Source organism: Eptesicus fuscus, chromosome 17 (genome assembly GCF_027574615.1).
Source record: "Eptesicus fuscus isolate TK198812 chromosome 17, DD_ASM_mEF_20220401, whole genome shotgun sequence".
Lineage (NCBI taxonomy): Eukaryota > Metazoa > Chordata > Mammalia > Chiroptera > Vespertilionidae > Eptesicus > Eptesicus fuscus.
In genome coordinates, this window is record NC_072489.1 from 19,291,606 (window position 1) to 19,310,137 (window position 18,532).

General features: G+C 41.6%; 1 protein-coding gene across 2 annotated transcripts; it reads left to right on the top strand.

Annotated features, from left to right (window-relative positions):
- The first annotated feature begins 692 nt into the window (after positions 1 to 692).
- On the top strand, positions 693 to 17,597 carry SAR1A (secretion associated Ras related GTPase 1A). Of its 2 annotated transcripts, none has more exons than XM_008145425.3 (7): positions 693 to 823; positions 5,314 to 5,387; positions 5,514 to 5,633; positions 6,498 to 6,563; positions 10,017 to 10,120; positions 13,699 to 13,830; positions 15,185 to 17,597. In XM_008145425.3, the coding sequence occupies exons 2-7, from the start codon at positions 5,330 to 5,332 to the stop codon at positions 15,299 to 15,301; spliced, it is 597 nt and encodes a 198-aa protein (XP_008143647.1). In that variant the 5' UTR covers positions 693 to 823; positions 5,314 to 5,329; the 3' UTR covers positions 15,302 to 17,597. The 2 variants fall into 2 exon arrangements, with proteins under 2 accessions (XP_008143647.1, XP_054584848.1); XM_054728873.1 differs by lacking the exon at positions 693 to 823 and adding an exon at positions 1,229 to 1,247.
- The last annotated feature ends 935 nt before the right edge of the window (positions 17,598 to 18,532 follow it).

An 18,532-nucleotide genomic window follows, 5' to 3' on the forward strand; every position in this document is an offset into this window, starting at 1 on the left:
TATTTGTAAAATGGGGGTAATAATACCCATCTCATAGAATTAAGTGAGAAAATTCATATGAAGGACAAGACAGTAGAGTCACCGTGTTGCTTTGCCCTTCCTGGCGTATGAACTTGGGCTTCGTCCCTTCGGTTCTCTCATTTGTAAACTGGAGGTAACGACGGTGTCTCCTTCCTTGGGCTGGACGAGGGTCGAATGAGATGAGGCGTTCCAAGTGCTCGGTGCACGGCCTGGAAAGTAACTTCTCCAAAAATATCAGCTGTTCGTCTAAAAGACAGGCTATCACAGGGCAACGTGACTTGAAGCAAAACCTTGGGGGGATCCACCTTAGGTCGAGGGCTCTCAGGTCCGTTCTTCTTTCCGAGAACCTACCTAATCGTCACCCCTTCCAGTTTTCCCCAGGAGCCTGGGAAGGGAGTCAGAATTGGAGCCGCGCTGCGGAGCGTCTGGGTCCCCGGCCAGGCGCCAGGAGACCGCCCCCACCCTCTGGGCCACCGCGCTGCCACGTCTCGCGCGTCCCGCCCCCCTTACGGGAGGAGGCGTGGCCAGGTCTGGCCCCGCCCCCGAGCGCGTGTCGTCACGCCTGAGGCCCGCCCCTCCGCGGCTGGAGGCGCCAGTAGGGCGCCCCGCGGCTGCAGAGCTCCTCGACGCTAGAAGGGGCGGGGCAATCACGCGCCCGGAAGTCCCGGGGGAGGGGTGTTACGTATATCCGGCGAGTAGCTGGCGGTCCCGGGTGCTGCTGGGCTGTGTGCTCAGAGGAGGGTCGAAGCCGCCCGCCGCCGCCGCCGCCGCCGCCGCCGCCGCCGGAGGAGCCTGTTGGGCCGTAAGTCTGGCGGCTGCCTCGAGGGAGGGAGCCGGGGGCGGACAGGTCGGGGCGGACGACTGAAGGGTCGGGGCGGAGGCCGGCGCAGGCGGGGAAGGGGGGGGAAGTGACACGCAGGCGGTTCTGTGGGGCCGTGGGACTGGTTCTGGGCGGGGATGGGCCGACTCGGCCGGGTCCGCTCGGTCCCGTGCCTGCCTCTTGGGGTACCGGGTCGATCTGCATTCCGCTCGGGGGTCTTGCAGCTGCTGGGCGGGATAACAGTTTTCTCGTCTGTACTGGGCGCTCTGGTTTACGAAACGGCTTCGTCTGTCCCTGTCTCAGAAGAGCCTTGCAGGCGGGCGAGGGACCTTGATGATTACCCTTGTTTTACAGACTCGGGGACTGAGGCTCGCCGGGGCCCCGGGAGTTGGCCAAGGCCCCAGAGGTAGCAAGTGTGAGCGTTGGAACCTGTTCTCCTGCCTCCCAGTCCCGGGCTCTCCCCTCCCTTCCTCTCCCCCCCCCCCCCCACACTTCAGCTCTGTTATCATCTGATGTCCTTATGCCTCCCTCTTCTAGCTCCCCTCTGTCTTCATTTCATGGCAAAATTTCTTCACTTTAGTTTGGTATAGATGAACGTCTAGTTCACGATTCTAGCTGAGCGGCCAGGAGTACTCTAGGGAGCGTCGATACCCAATTGCCTGTTAGTATTCTCTCTTGCTCTTGTCTTTTCTCCTGACTTGACCTATTGCTTAGGTTGTGACGGGGGGCTTATGGAGCTTTGCAATGGGTCTGGCCTTTGACACATACCCCCCGCAGCTAAGCAGGTTTCTTAGCTACCCCAGATCAGTTTGGAATGGTGTTTCCAAGTTGCTCTGAGTATGTGTAGGAGTAATGAGTATGTGTAGGAAGTGAGGGATGCATAGACTCTTTATTGGCTAATGGTCAGTCTAGTGCCTTTCCTTTTTATTTCAAGATCAATCAGTCTTGAAATTTGTAAATTTTTTTTTTCAATTTTAATTGTAAATGAAAATAAATTTGCAAATTTTAGTTTGGGGTATGTTGGCAGTGCTTTTGTTGGTAGTTCAGAGTCCTTAAGTTGTAGAGTACTCTAATTTGCTATAAGATGCCCTAAGGTGGATCAAGGATAGATCAATGCTGGTTAACATACCATTCAGAAGGTGTGATGCATTGTATGGAAGAAAACTTTAGAAGATTATCGTGAGTGTAATTGGTGGGTTGAGGAAGTTTGATTTTTTTAAAAGCATTTTGTGATTTCAATTTGAATTTTATGTGATATTAACTGGAAGAGCGGTGACTTTGGCATTAAAAGAGGAAGGTTTAAGTTCTGGCACTGTTACTTTTTCAGCTGAGCAGTCTTTGTTAAACCAGCTAACCTTGGAGTGTCAGCATCCTCATGATGTTAAATGAGGCCAAGGATTCCTGCCCAGTAGGATTGGTGTGAGGTTGAAATGAGATGTATGTGCAGGCATTGCATAAACTATAAAACTGCTCACAAAGGGATACAGACCCCTAAGATCTCAAGAATGGAGGTGCCGTGAAGTGAGAGTAGTAACGCAACACAATGCTTTGTGTCCAATAGGGTTTTTCCTTCTTCTTTTCTTTTAACATCACCCGAAGGGTTTCTTCACTCTCCATAGATCATTCTGATGGGAAGAATTATGGGACTTTTAAAGCAGGTTATGTCAAGGGAAAATGAATTGGAAAATCAAAATAGTTCATTTAAAATGAAAAATTCCTTAAAAAGGGATTTTCCCCTTGTCACCTTCTGAGAATTCATTTAGTTGGGAGTTTAAAATGATGTGGTAAAACTTGACAAAGAGTCTGTAAAGTACTGACTGTAAACCAGTGTGGTACAAATGAATGATGTGCTGGGTTCTAAAGGAGCGATCAGAGTGGAAGTGACCTAAAGGAGAGGTGCTTTCCGAAGGGGACCCGCGCTTCTCCAAGCGGTGGACAGCAAAGTAGGGGAGGATGACTGTTTGTGGGGTTGAGAGGCGTGGCGCATTGTCCTTTTACTTACTACAGTGGAAAGTTAAGCACAGGATCTTTGTAAGTGTGTTAAGTCATTGGACTTCTTGAAGTGCAGGACAAGTTTCCAGACAAAACTGTTATTTAACATGCTAAATTTGTTCTTTCTGCCAAAATATATATTGATGTTACTGAAAGGGAAAAAACCTTAGTATCTTTTCATATTTAGTTTTTGCCTTCAGTCTCCAACCTGCTCAAACTCGCACCCTTCTTTTGGCCATTTTATGTTCAGAGCCATAGAAAATAAGCATTAAGCAGTCCCTACGGTTTATAGGTGAGGCCACGGCTTCATTTTAAAATAACAAACACAAAAACCAGTAATTGTAGGAAAAAGAAAATTAACACACATTATCTCAATTTTTCAATTTCTTCATCTAGCATTCTTTGGATGAAGAATATAGATAGGGTTTTATTTTTTTAATTGTGTTTTTTTAAAAATAAACTTTATTGATTTCAGAGAGGGAGGGAGAGGGAGAGAGAGAGAAGCATCAATAATGAGAGAGAATCATTGATCGTCTGTGTCCTGCACGCCCCCTACTGGGGATCAAGTCTGCAGGTTGACCCTCTATCCACCGAACCAAACCGGCTAGGGCTATAGATAGGTTTTACAAGTTAGTAGTAAAAGTAATGCAACCGATCTTTTGTTTATTTTTTAAAATAAAACTTCATGAAAGTGTTACTTGAAAGCAGTTGGTCACATCTAGTATAAAGCCCTGTATTCACATGCTTTTGATGATGGACAGGAGTGAAAATGGGGAATCTTTCTCTTTACCAAATCTGTGACATTGAGGCAAAAGTTCAGTGTGACCAGGAAATGCTGACTAGGTGAGAAACCTTAACACCTACCATGGGCTCTAGGTCCTCTTAACTTCATTCAGAGGTCCTTTTGCTTATTACCAGTGTGTATGTAGACCTTTAGCTTTGTCTAGGCCTATGAGAAACAGTAGAAAAAGTGATGTTAATATCAGTACTAATTAAGGTATGTACTTGGCTGGGAACCTACCACAATGTCCTCTGAGTATTCTCATTTTAAGAAAATCCATACTTGTACTCTTCTTACTGCTACATGGCTCTCCAAAATAGTGGTATCTCTTGTAAGTTGAGACACTTATTTGCAAGAGGGGGCTAAACAAATACTGTTTAAGAAGAGATAGCAAAAAGAAAATGAAAGCAAGATAAAAAAACCCCAAACAGACAAAAAAGAGACAGCATTGATAAATGCAGCAGGGCAAATTGTGACTATGCTTTGTTTGTTTGTGTTTGTTTTTTTTAAGAAATTAAAAAAAATATTTGTTGATTTGAGAGAGAGAGAGAGAGTTGTTCCATTTATTTATGCATTCATTGGTTGCTCCTTTCTGTGTCCTGACGGGGAATCAAACCTACAACCTTGGCATATGGGGATGATGCTCTAATCAACTGAGCTACCTGGCCAGGGCCGTGACTATGTTTTTCAGAGCAGTTTACAAGGATGGGTTAATATGCTTTTCATTCTGGTTAATATGCCCTTTTCCCCCCTCATTTTCTACTTAATGAATTGATGTGAAATTTTGATGCAGATAATTGATGGGACTGATTTTCTACAGGTTTTGTTAACTGGTAGACAGCAATGGTGTATCTAGGGAATAGGAATGAGCAGCTTCCTGGAGGAGTGAGTAAAACTCAAAGAGGAAAGTATATTGTAGGTTGAAAACTGTTAGAAAATCAGGAGTTTGTGTAGATCTGAAGACCCCAGAGCAAGCATGTCAAACTCAAAAGGCTAACACGTGCCAAATAAACAAGGTTAAGTTTATGTGGGCCGCCACAAAACAAAAGCTTCAATTTTCATAGAAACTTAGGTTTATTTTGATAGAGACATGCTGAATACAAAGGGCTAAAATAAATGAGTAATCATTAACATAAAATAATAGAACATTTTAATAAAAATTAATTTATTTTCTTGAACATTAACTTACCAGACACTGAATAACTGCACAGATTAATAAGTGTAATGCAAATAAGCCTATTTTTCTTATTCTCCGAAAGCAAAATATTATCTGTTACACACACCAAACAAGTCAGTATAAGACTAATGACGTGGCAATCGGCTGCTAAAATATTCGCTGCTGGTCTTAGTGGAGAGAAATGGTGTGCCTGGAAATGAATGCAACACAATTATAGTGATCAGTCATTAGTGAACGTTGTAGTTCGTTATTAATAATTATGTATAACAGGATATTGTAAAAATTAAGTTACAACATTTTTATTGAAACATTTCTTACATATGGGTATATTGGCTGGGCTACAAAAATATTCGATGTATGCTGTGAGTTTGACATGCTTGCCCCAGAGACTTCCCTCCAGGTGTAAAATCCTTTGTTTCTTTTGGGACTGGAAACATGCATCAGGGCCAGGGAATAAGAGTTAACTTCTGGAACTATATGGCATTCAGAAAGCTAATGTTTGCTGTTTCATATTTTATACAGGTAGTAAGCATTAATAATGTCTTTCATCTTTGAGTGGATCTACAATGGCTTCAGCAGTGTGCTCCAGTTCCTAGGTAAAGCCAATTTCCTTGAAATATATCATAGGTTTCAAACTTTCTGCATTTCCTCCAGCAATTTAAATACAAGCAGCCTTTGATATGTAGAGAACAAAATGTTAAAGGTTTTTTTTTCTCTTTTAGGACTCTACAAGAAATCTGGGAAACTTGTATTCTTGGGTTTGGACAATGCAGGCAAAACCACTCTTCTACATATGCTCAAAGATGACAGATTGGGCCAACATGTTCCAACATTACATCCGAGTAGGTTTGAAAATACCAGATGACCTTTTGATATTTAAAGGTCAATATCAGGGTTGGAGGATGAATCCCCAATTGAAGTAGTTCTTCTCTTTCTTTTTTAAAGACATGTTTTTATTGATTTTAGAGAGAGAGGAAGGGAGAAGGATAAAGAGATAGAAACATCGATGAGAGAGAATCATTGATCGGCTGCCTTCTGCACACTCCCTACTGGGCATGTGCCTTTACTGAGAATCGAGCTGGTGACCTCTTGGTTCCTGGGTTGACACTCAACCACTTAGCTACACTGGCTGGGCAGTGTAGTTCTTTTCTTTTTTAATATATTTTTATTCATTTCAGAGAGGAAGGGAGAGGGAGAGAGAGAGAAATATCAGTGATGAGAGAGAATCACTGATTGGCTGCCTCCTACACACCCCCTACCCAGGCATGTGCCCTTGACCGCAGTCGAACCTGGGACCCTTCAGTCTGCAGGCCGACACTCTATCCACTGAGCCAAACTAGCTAGGACTAGTTACTTTCTTAACTGAGGTCCCAAAAGACAGCTCACTTGAAAAAAAATTCTCTATAGGACACACTCAGGTCACATACTTATAAATCTGAGCCTCTGGAACTTTGTCACTCTCTATTCCCACTAGTCCTATAATGGGGCACAACTCTCATATCTACTTCTAAGAAGCAGCAGACACATTGGAGAAAAAGAAACTTGTCTTTTAAAACTAATTTAAGAATGTTTTCACACTTGTATTCTTTTCTTTACAAGGTGAAAACTTTACTAAGTTTTGCTTTTGTATTGGCTTATAATACTCATAGCTGGGCCTTGTGTGGATGGAGAAGTTGATTTCTTTCTCCTTTTTGATAATTTTTCAGCATCAGAAGAGCTGACAATTGCTGGAATGACTTTTACAACTTTTGATCTTGGTGGGCATGAGCAAGGTAAGAAATGATTCACTGAAAAGATGGTATTGACTTATGGTTCATTTTGTACCCCTCTTTTTTTTAAAAGCAGTCTGTCATTTTTACCTTTTAAATTGCTTGCATTTAGGATTGAAATCTTATTACTTTAATGAAGTTGGTTTATTCCCTTACTCTTTTTAAGTAATTTCCAAATTGTGAAAAGTTTCAAAAATAATAGAGAACTCGATTGCTCTCCCTCTCTATATAATACATATTAATACTTATTTTTCTTTAACCATTTGTGAGTCCATCATGCTCTTTTTGTTGTTGTTGTTAATCTTCACCTGAGGTTATTTTTCTATTGATTTTTAGAGAGAGTGGAAGGAAGGGGGTGGGAGGAGAGAGAAACATCGATTGGTTGCCTCTTGAATGGGCCCTGACCAGGGACCAAGCCTGGAACCGCGGTACGTGCCCTTTACAGGAATCGAACTCAGGACCGCTCAGTCCATGGGCCTGATGCTCTATTCTGGCTAGGGCCATCATAGTCTTGTATTCCTTAATATTTAATGTATATTTCCTAAGAACAAGAATATTCCCTTATCTGATCTTAATAGTTATCAAATCCAGGAAGTTTTATATTTATCTACTCTATAGTGTGTATTTCTTTTTTTTTTTTTTTTTTTGAGGGGTGTGTGTGTCAATTGTCCTAATCTCATTTATAGCATTTTTCCTTTGAAACATAATCCAATACAGTATTGGTCTGTCTGTTTGGTTCCCAGATTCCTATCAGGTGTCTTAGATGTGTTTTAGAGGTATACAGAATGGGCCATGTTTATCTGATGCACACTACTTTACATTTGGCAAGACTCTAGGCTTAGGAGGAAGACATTTAAGATGTGGGAATAAATATCCTGGGAAGGTGGGAGAAAGAACCTATTGAGAAGTTTTCTTTTGGAGCATTATGTTAGACTCTAATATGGCTTTTTAAAAGTCTAGTTAAAAAATAGAATCTTGGGCCCTGGCCAGTGGGCTTAGTGGTTAGAGCGTTGGCCCACACACTGAAGGGTCATGGGTTTGATTCCTGATCAAGGGCACGTACGTGGGTGGCAGGTTTGATCCTTGGCCCCTGTGGGTGTGTGTGGGAGGCAACCATTTGATGTTTCTCTTTCTCTCTCTCTCTTTTTCTTCCTCTTTCTGCCCCTCCTTCTCTCTCTTCCACACTCTCTAAAGAGCAATGAAAAAATATCCTCTGGTGAGGATTAACCAAAACAGATAAATAAATAGAGTATTGGTAACTTTAATTGTTCAGCTAAAAAATGTTAGCCAAAAGGCCGGGAAGCAGTCCAAATAATCTTATAGTCAGATTTCATTAGCATATAATTATATGTATTTTATTTATTTAATACTTATATGCTACCAAGGCATATATGTAGCATGGACGCAATCATATAAAATAGCAGTGTGTGTGTTTTGATGGAGGATTGTAGATTATCTTGATTTGTTTGTTTGTTTGGGTTTTTTTGTTTCATTAATCCTTACCTGAGGATATTTTTTTCCCATTGATTTTTTTTAGAGAGAGTGGGAGGGAGGGAGGTGGGGGGAGAGAGAGAGAGAAAGAGAAACATCTGTGTGAGAGAGACACATGGGTTACCTCCTGCATATGCCTGGACCCAGGCTGGAATTGGGCCTGTAACCCAGGTACATGCCCTTGACTGGGAATCAAACTCAGACCAATGTGCAGACCAACGCTCTAACCACTGAGCACCAGCCAGGGCTTTCCCCCCCTACAATGAGCTTGTATTACTTTCATTTGGTTCAAAAGGGTATATGGTATATTTTCTGCTTCTTTTTTTTTTTTTTTTATATATATATATATTTTATTGATTTTTTTTACAGAGAGGAAGAGAGAGGGATAGAGAGTTAGAAACATCGATGAGAGAGAAACATCGATCAGCTGCCTCCTGCACACTCCCCACTGGGGATGTGCCTGCAACCAAGGTACATGCCCTTGACCGGAATCGAACCTGGGACCCTTGAGTCCGCAGGCCGCCGCTCTATCCACTGAGCCAAACCGGTTTCGGCTCTGCTTCTTTTTAAAAAGATTTGTAACTGCTTACAAATTTATATTCTGAGGTAATAGTTATGAGCTGAACTGAGGCCATCTGGAGAATACGGAACAGTAGGTGTTTTTAGACACCTGAAGTGGGAATTGTGTATTATTTGGTGTGATAATTTAGCTTTCAGGTTTTGATAAAGAAGAGAAATGTGTTCATGTACATAGGTTTGTTTGACTGAGGAAAATTTACTTAACAGAAGCAGTTTTTCATAATAACCTAGCCACTATTATACAGAAGTTACTAAAATACTGTACATTTGGAAGTTTCCTTTATATATATGTAACTTAAAAAACCTAACTATTATAAAAGTAGTCTGTACTCAGTGTAACAAATTTAGTATATGGTCAGCATACACATATGGAAAGTAAAAGGGAAAGCTTCCCCAAGCTGCTTCCCAGCCCCTCTTCCGAGGTGACCATTATTAACTGTGTGGTGTAGAGATGCTTCCTTAGTTATCCCATTGAATGAGCTAGAAACGAATGGCTTAGAAATGACAATATAATTAAAGCATTGCTTCCTAAACCATTATCATTTCATATCATAAGCAAATAAAAGATTATAAACACACTGGGTTGAATGGGTGAGACTGAGGTGATTGGCCTGGAAACTTGGACCACTTGTCAGCCCAGTCTCCCTGCGGGCTGAGCCGATGATTATGTCACTACACAGACACATCAGTTAGGAACTAACTTGGGACTGAAATTATATGGACAAGTAATTGTCATCATGATATTTTAACTCAGAGGCTGCAAACGAAAATGGCTCCAGGGGCAAGGAAGGTGATTTAAGTGAGTGAAATGAACTGGGTGTAAGACAGTAAGGAATGGTGGGAACTTTGACAAACTCAGCAGCCCAGACCTTATCCAAAGGGGCATTGGGTAGGTGGGCATGGGGTTGCCAGATGTTGCGGTCTTGGAGAAAATTATGCAAAAACCCCTAGTTTTTGAGTTTAAAAATCATTTAGTTCATGGTCCATCAGTTTATACCTTCTGTTCTGACTTTTTATTTTTTAATATTTTTATTGATTTCAGAGAAGGAGAGAGAGAGAGAGAGAGAGAGAGAGTTAGAAACAGCAACGAGAATCATTGATCGGCTGCCTCTTCTTCCCACTGGGGATCAAGCCCGCAACCCGGGCATGTGCCCTTGACTAGAATCGAACCTGGGACCCTTCAGTCCGCAGGCTGACGCTCTATCCACTGAGCTAAACCAGCTAGGGCTCTGTTCTGACTTTTAATAATGGCTAGAGTTGGAAAATCATATGGAGTTTAATGCTACTGAAACCTGGCCAAGATTTGACCATTTCATAGATCATTAGATTATTCTTTTTCAAAATGGATATTTTTTATTGATGCAACTGTGAACTTTGTCTTTTTAGCACGTCGGGTTTGGAAAAATTATCTCCCAGCAATTAATGGGATTGTCTTTCTGGTGGATTGTGCAGATCAACCTCGCCTCATGGAATCCAAAGTTGAACTTAATGTATGTTGATATTTTTTCCTCTCGTGGCCTGTATTTCTTTTAAGGAATACAGCTCAGTGGTGCCTATACTTAAACGTTCCATTTAACATTTGATAAAGTTCCTAGTTAGGGAAGAAAGTGTTTTAAAATCTACAACATTGCTTTTCAATGTCCTAAGGATACTCAGCTTGCACTTGAGTAAATTAATTTTGTTTATATCTATCATAGGGTGACTCTATGTCCAGTTTGCTCAGGACACTCCCCAGTGTATGCCTATTGTCTCATCATAATTAACGCCGTTCCCTTTCACATTCTACATATGGTTACTCTTTATGCAGTATCGGCATAGTGATACCTTAAAGGGATTAGCATTAGTTCTTTACATTTTGAGTCTGCCTTCTCAGGTTGTGCCTACCCACCTTGGCACTGAATGACTTGCCAGACCATAATAGTCTGTTCTCAGTCTTCAGTTTTGGTAATGTGCAGGGTTTGGTACTGTTAAGGACTCGCTTCAAGTTTTCTCCTTTCTCAGTATTGCATTTTCTTGGCTTGACAATTTCTATAATGTTGCCTTTGTTATTTTTACTGCTTTGCCCTGTGCCTCTTCTTTCTCTTTTATTTATAACTGTCCCTTCTTGTTCCTGGCAATTTGAACATGTCTCAAGTTTATTTGTAAGTACGGTTCTCAAATCTATCCTCTTGTGTCATGTAAAACCGCCTACAGGGCAGTCCTTCCCTTACTTAACTCCTTGGCACTGGCCATTCTCTCTTTGTAAACTCCTCTTTACATTCTTGGTTTTTTCCCCAGGGTCTAGACTTGCTTCTAGGCTGGTCCAGCCTACTCCCATTCCTTCATTTGCCACAGTGACTCCCAAATGGATTTCTTTGGACTATACCTCTCTTGAGCTCCAGCCTCATACATAATGCTGCCTATTAGACAACTCATCCTACCAATTCTGTTCTGAAATGGAACTATTGATCTTCCTCCCCATCTATCTGGACATGTAGTCCAGAATCCTGTGAATTACTGTAGATTTTACCACCACCCTGCCATACACTGTAGTAATGCTAGAATGAACTTTCTCAAGACTTATCATTGCCTTATTTAATATCCATTAATAGATCTCTATCATCTTCAGAACAAAATCTACAAATCTTCATAGCACATAAACTCTTTCAAGAGCATGCTTCTGTTTATTTCACTAACTACTTTTCTGTTGCTTACCTTGAACTACATCTCAAACAATTTGCCCTTTCTCGAGTATACAGAAGTGGCTATCCTGCCTGGATTTCTCACCTGACCCCCTACCTCCTTTTGCTGGTAAATTTGAAAATGTCCTTGAAGAGAATTCAGAGTTCAGGCATGACCACTTCTAGGAATCCTTCTTTTCCTTCTCAGATTGTTAGACTCTCCACCTCACCAGTGTCTGTTGTCTTTCCTGGTTTTTTTTTATTGGTCTTTCCCACCAGACTGTGAACTGAAATGGTAGAGACCTTGTCTTACTTCTTTGCGAAACCCCTGCACCTAGCAAAACATAGGACACATAGGCACTTTGTTAGCGTGAATGAATGACTTCCTTACTCTGATTTTGTCATTTCCTGGAACTTAAATGGTCAAAGCATGTTCCTGTTTATCCATTCAACTCTAGTATTTCCTAGCTTTTCCTTTCAGTAAGAACTAGATTCCCAGTGTAATATTGTGATTTATAAAAAATATATATTTGGTAATTCAGAAATATATTTTGATCATCTGAATGACCAAATATGTTTTTCATATATATTTGATCTTTATCCATAGTTCCTGGCATACAGTTCCTGGAATTTTCTAAGTGAGGGGAGCCACATAGATATCTTTGGTTATGTTAATGAGGTAGCTTTTAGACCTCACCTATGGATGAAGCTGGTTGCCAGGAGACCGAACCAGTCAGAGGTGGGAACTTTCAGCCCCAGCTCCTGACCCCCAGGAAGGAGAGGGGCTGGCGGATGAATCAGTTGCTAGTGGCCAAGGATTTACTCAATCATGACTATGTAATAAAGCCTCTATAAAAACCTAGAGAGCTTCTGGGTTGGTGAACACTGGAAATTCGGGGAGAGGGGTACACCTGGCGAGGACGTGGACGTTCCATGCCCTTTCCCCAAACCTTGCCCTATGCATCTCTTTTATCTGGCCTTTTATAGTAAACCAGTAATCCAGTAAGTAAAATGGTTCTCTGCGTTCTGTGAGTCATTCTAACAAATTAAACCCAAAGGGGGGTTATGGGAACTTCTGATTTATATCCAGTTGGTCAGAAGTACAAGTACTAACCTGGACTTGCTATTGGTGTCTGAAGAGGAGTGGGAGTCTTGTAGGACTGAACCCTTAACTTGTGAAATCTGATGCTTATCTCCAGGTAGATAATGTAGAATTGAGTTGAATTGTGTAGGACACCAAGCTGGCGTACCGAGAATTGTGTGTTAAACAATTCTAATAAATGATGTCCCCTCACATTGCACTAGGTACACCCATTCTTGAAATCTCTGCCAGCTTTGACTCCTCTTTTGTCTTTTATCATTCAAACTTCAGTCTCTACTCCAGAATTCCTGCTGCACTATTCATTATATGCTGCCACCTTAGGCTGGATCATTATCTCTTACCTGAGCTCTCAGGTAGATACTGTGTGTGAATTCATTGCACTGAAAGTATATAGATTCTCTCTGTAACTTCTGGATTTGGGGTCTTTACGGTCTCCTACAGTTAGCCTCTCAGACTGGCACCATAATGTTGGTTATTCCTTGCCATCCCATTTACTCTGTCACTGCATGTCAACATAAATGTTTTAGCCCAGCCAGATGATAGTCCATAAAGCTTCCTGAATTCTTTTCCTACTGTAAAGCCATTGCTTATCTTCTTCTTCCTCTTTTTCACCTATTCTAGTCCTGTCTCTCCTTCACTGAGCCAAATCAGCTAGGGTTCCTGTCCCTCCTTCAGAGCCTAGTTAGGTTCTACATCCTGCTAAGACTCCTCAAGCCCACATCAGCATTTTATTTCCCTGATTGCCTTTCAGAATTTATATTCTGTCCCCATTCGTTGTGACACTTAATCATGCACTTGCCTTGCTTTGTTGACAGATGTGTGAACATAGAGTGAGGATTTCTTGAGGCCAGGGGGATGTGTCTTACCCTCCCTTTTGTATCCGTCAGTACATTTTGCACACATTGGGCACTCAGTGTATACCTGGGGAGTTCCTGTAGTCATTTTTGAGCCTCAATAGCCAGAGCATTCATGCTTCTAGAACTGCTCAGTGGATAGCCCAAGGATGGTCTGTGCGAGCTACGGTTGGGGCAGTTCTGCTCTTTGTAAACAGACACAGCCTTAAGTTGCCATTGTTTTGAAGCCATTGGGGGATTTTTGCCTAATGTCAAAGTATTTTTAGGGGCTTTTTACCTAATATTAAGAGTGTTGTATATAATGTCCAGAATAAACTTTGAGTTAATCACTCAAGTGTAAAGATGATTAGATTTTCACTTTACATTTGCTGCCTTTTAGACAAATGAAAGTCAAAGTGATTTTCATTATCTGATGGCTTTTCTGGATCCTCACTCTTTTATCTTGTCTTCAGGCTTTAATGACTGATGAAACAATATCCAATGTGCCAATCCTTATCTTGGGTAACAAAATTGACAGAGCAGATGCAATTAGTGAAGAAAAACTCCGTGAGATATTTGGGCTTTATGGACAGACCACAGGGAAGGTAAGAGAAAAATCTTCAGAGGACATACAAAGGGAATTCACAGCTTTGCTATCTAGAATTTACTTGTTTTTCTAAAGTTTAACTGGGTTTAGGATTTGTTGCATTACATGTAATTTGTAGACTATGAAGGCTGGAACATGTTCTTCCTTTAACTATTTTCTAATGTGATACATGAGAATGAAGGAAATGGTACACATGGCAAACTTAATATTTTAAGAATTTTTTTTTACTATCTTTCAAATTCAATTCTTAGAAATCTCATTTGAAAGAACCTTTTATAAGCCAGAAATCAATTTTTTTCACTGGAGATTTCAGGTTATGAAGAAGAGTGTTCATTTATAGATATATCAGTTTCTAAGCATTGAATTCAAAGCATTGGATTCTTGGACTGTTATCCCTATTCTGAAGATGAAACTCTGACAGTGATTTGTTTAGGTTTACACAGCAAGACAGTAATAAAAGCAGGAGTAGGACCCAAGTCTTCTAGATCAATAGATCATGTTGTCTCCAGTTTAAAGAAGAAAAGTATGCTTGAGAGAGAAAATTTAAATCCACTATAATTAAGCAGGAGTCCTGGCCTTTTCAGCTCAGGATTTTGGCATATTTAACCTGTAATAATTTTTTTACTTTTTTAGATGGTTCTTTAGTCTTGCTCCTGGGCTACCTATTTCTTTACAGAAATGCTTTCTCTATCTCTTTAGTTTCCCTCTCTTGCATGAGTATTACACACACAAATTCTTAATTTCTTCAGTGTAACCTGTTGTTAGTGTATCTTTCTGAATGTTTGCATCAATGAGAATATTCTAAAAAGTCCCAGGCTTTTGTCCATCAGAGAGCATGCTGGTTCTCTGGGTCCCAGTGGCCTTTTTCTTGGTTTGCTGCCATAGCTGGCCAGTGAATGTTGGTGTATTCAAAGCAAATGCACTTCCTAGGGAGAGGCTGGGAGTAGAACTGTGCTGCTTATTCTATCCTGAAAGTATGAAGCCCTGGGGAAGTCATTTGTATGGCCTGGACCATACTTTTTTTTTTTTTTTTAAATATATTTGATTGATTTTTCACAGAGAGGGATAGAGAGTTAGAAACATCGATCAGCCGCCTCCTGCACACCCCCCACTGGGGATGTGCCCGCAATCAAGGTACATGCCCTTGACCGGAATCGAACCCGGGACCCTTCAGTCCGCAGGCCGACGCTCTATCCACTGAGCCAAACCAGTTTCGGCTGGACCATACTTTTTTAATTAATCCCTCCTGAGATTTGCTTTTGAGGATGGGGAAAGTGATTTTTGTGATCACTCTTTCGAACTTTTCCACCAGGAAGGTGCTAACAGGCCTTTCTTGACTTTGCCTCCCTTAGGGAAATGTGACCCTGAAGGAGCTGAACGCCCGCCCCATGGAAGTGTTCATGTGCAGTGTGCTCAAGAGGCAAGGCTACGGCGAGGGCTTCCGCTGGCTCTCCCAGTATATTGACTGATGTTTGGACAGTGAAAATAAAAGAGTTTTACTTCTCTGGACTGATCCTATTCACAGCTTCCTCATGAACTTTTCTAATAGAACAAGGAAAGCTCTCCACAACCATGTCTGGCGTTGAGAAGCCAAGAGTCTGTCAGCTCTCTCTTCTCCCAGTGGTGACATGTGCTCTTCACGCTGTCGGGAGGTCACGCTGCCCCACGTGCTGGTGCAGTCAGCATCCCAGGACTTGGAAGCTGGCAGGATTTGCCGGGAAAAGCTGTGTACCATCCTGGGGCACCTGAACAGAAAAACACGTCTCACCACTGAGGTTGATTTCAAAAGAAAGCAATTCTATTTTTTAAAGAAAGTGTTGTTTATGTAATTGGTTTCCCTTCTAACTTTTTGAGTTTACAATTTACTTGGTCCAGAGTTTTCTATTCCTTTTTTTTTTTTTTTAATCTAGTGAATGGCATATAGATACTTCATAAAATTATTCAGAGGTACATGTTGGTGGCCAGAGCTCAGTCAAGTGAACTCACTGCTGTTGTGTTAGCAGTTGGTGGGAGAAGCTCCCCTGCCTAACTGCCTGGAGTAGGTGGCATCACCTTGGGCACAGAGCACCGGAAAAGGGCAGGCCTGGCCTCGCAGTTGCAGTAGGTTCCTGCTGTGGCCAGCTGGGGCTGTTCCTCCTCACGGAGTGCACAGCCGATTGTTCACTGCAGGGGAGGTCATTATTCAGCGGGTCATTCTATTATCATTACCTATAAAGTTACAAATGTCAGCCAGTCTCGGCTTTGAGTTGTGGTTTCATTTCTCTTTGTAGCACTTTTCTTTTCAGTTATAGAAGGTGACTTTTGCCTCAGAATAGAGTTGAGACCATCTCCCATGTTGTACTGTACTGCAAGTGTGTCAGTTACTTTTGCACAGATTTTAGGGGGGATTTTTCCAAATAGGAGAGTCACATAGGACACAGGTAACAGCTTAAGGGCTCTTAATTCTGTGATTTGAGAACTTAAAAATCTGGTATTGTAGCATTTGGTTGAATCTGGGAGGGATTTACTCAGTGGACTAGAAATTTTCCACTTGCAGCATTTGGTCTCTTTGGACTTTTCATGAGCTTCCCCCCCCCCTTTTAAATCAGTTATCAATTGTTTTGGTGTTTAAAGGTTAACATCTTTTCCAGAATTTTATATTTATGGCATTGCCTTTCTCCATTCCAGAAATAAGCTGGGGGAACTCTTAATTCAAGAACTTCATGTAGGACTTTACCTGCTGAGCCAGCATCACTTATTGTCAGCAAGCACTCGATACAGAAGCCGCCACATCCCCAGCAGAGTGATGAGGATGGTGTTTATAGCTTTCCATTTTCTTAATGCCATGGGTGAAATTGGATTTTCTTGATCTTAACCAATTTTCTACACTGGCAGTAAAAGATGACAGGATGGGAGGTGGTCTTAAAGTGGGAAAATACCTTCATTCATTTTTCTTTTAATGAAAAATTAGAGGTAGTTTCCTCAAAATTGAAAAGTTGTGATGATGCCGATATGCAGATGATTGAATTCAGTGGATTCTTGCTTATAATAAGAAGGTAGGGAAAGTGTGGATAACATATTTTTGGGGTGAGAGAGTATTGTTCTTTAGTTGGATTTCTCGTTGTTAACGATACCTTCAGTACTATGAGGATAGCATACTTTTTCACTGCCAGGTACCAAATGCGGAGGCTCAGTGGAGTATAAGTCTGGAATGAGCATGACTCGTTGATGAGCAAGCATAGCTGGATTAAGACAGTTGCTGGTTTGGAAAGGGGTTAAGGCCTTAAGTGAACAAATCTAGCTAATGGTGAATTAACTTGCATACTTTTAATTTACTTTGGCTAAAGGTAATCTATCCTTCTCCATCCAGAGACAGGAGAGTATGATCGCCTCAGTGTTAGTTCTCTTGTTTTTCTCCTTTTCCCTCTTTCCCCTACTCACGTTGTGGCAAGCTAGAAAACGATGGGCTCTGCGCAGGGCAGCTCTTGGTGAAAGCGGTTTATTTTGGCCGCTGGAGAAAGGGGGGGTCGAAAAGCCAAGTGGCACCCGTCTGTCTGTCGCCCCACGTACAACACTGTCCTGTAGTAACAGCAGAAAGCAGCAGCCGCGAGGAGCTTGGCTCTAACAGGGAGGATCTGAGCTTTGGGCAGGAACTCCCAGGAACTGAGACTTTTCACTCTGTTTTATCAGAGCGCATAGAGGTCCTCTTTCAGGAAAAGTGAAGCAGTCATTTACAAAAGGAAGTCAGTCTGTATCCTAAGCATTTTAATAAAAAGTTAAAATAAACTTGCTGTCTTGCTTTTTTTTTTTTGCAATGATTTTGAGTTTGAACATATCACAAGATTTGTGCTGGGGAAAGCAAAAGTTCTTTCCTACTTGTGGGAAGGAATATATACAATGGAGGTGAGAGACTTAAATTTTGCTACCAGGGGAGAGAAAAAGGCTAAGCCAATTTACCCTTTCCGCTAGAAATAATGAATTTAGTACTGTTTGAGCGCCTTGGAACATGCAGTGGTCCCAGGATTGGTGGTAATCTCTGCGAGAGAATAGGGAAGACTTGAACAAAATCTTGTATTAATATGCTAGCAAGGCACTACAGACTGATTCATTTGCCTTTCAGCATAACCATTATTGCTTGTCTCTTTTTCGGTTCTTATAAGGGTATTTCTAGTAGCACATGATCTCACTCATCTAGGGGAAATGATGAACAACATAGACTGATGAACAAGAACAGACCCAGAGACAAGGAGGCATGGATCAGACTGTCGGACCTCAGAGGGAAGGGAGGGGAGGGGAGGGATAAAGGGGAGAGATCAACCAAAGGACTTGTATGCATACATATGAGCCTAACCAGTGGTCAAGGACAATAGGGGTGTGGGGGCCATGCGTGGGGAGGGGTGTGGGATGGGAATGGGGGGATGAGGACAAATATGTGATACCTTAATAAATTTAAACAAAAAAATATGCTAGCAAGGATTGGATTCATCTTTAGCTGTGTTTCATCATTTTATACAAAATTGGAGAGATCCAGTTGAATGCTACATTTGGCAAAATGGAAAAAAATGAAACCTTGTGCATTTACTAGGCTTGTAGGAAGACCTGCTTTTAGAAAATTCCAAATGAGATTCTAAAACTACAAAGTACCAGCATGAATATAATGGGAAACAAAATGCAACAGGTTCTTTTTTTAAATATATTGATTTCAGGAAGGGAGAGGGAGA

Coding starts and splice junctions, on each gene's coding strand:
- SAR1A (XM_008145425.3), top strand. CDS start 5,330: ATGTCTTTCATCTTTGAGTGGATCTACAATGGCTTCAGCAGTGTGCTC. Junction 5,388..5,513: donor CAGTGTGCTCCAGTTCCTAG/GTAAAGCCAATT, acceptor TTTCTCTTTTAG/GACTCTACAAGAAATCTGGG. Junction 6,564..10,016: donor TCTTGGTGGGCATGAGCAAG/GTAAGAAATGAT, acceptor TTGTCTTTTTAG/CACGTCGGGTTTGGAAAAAT.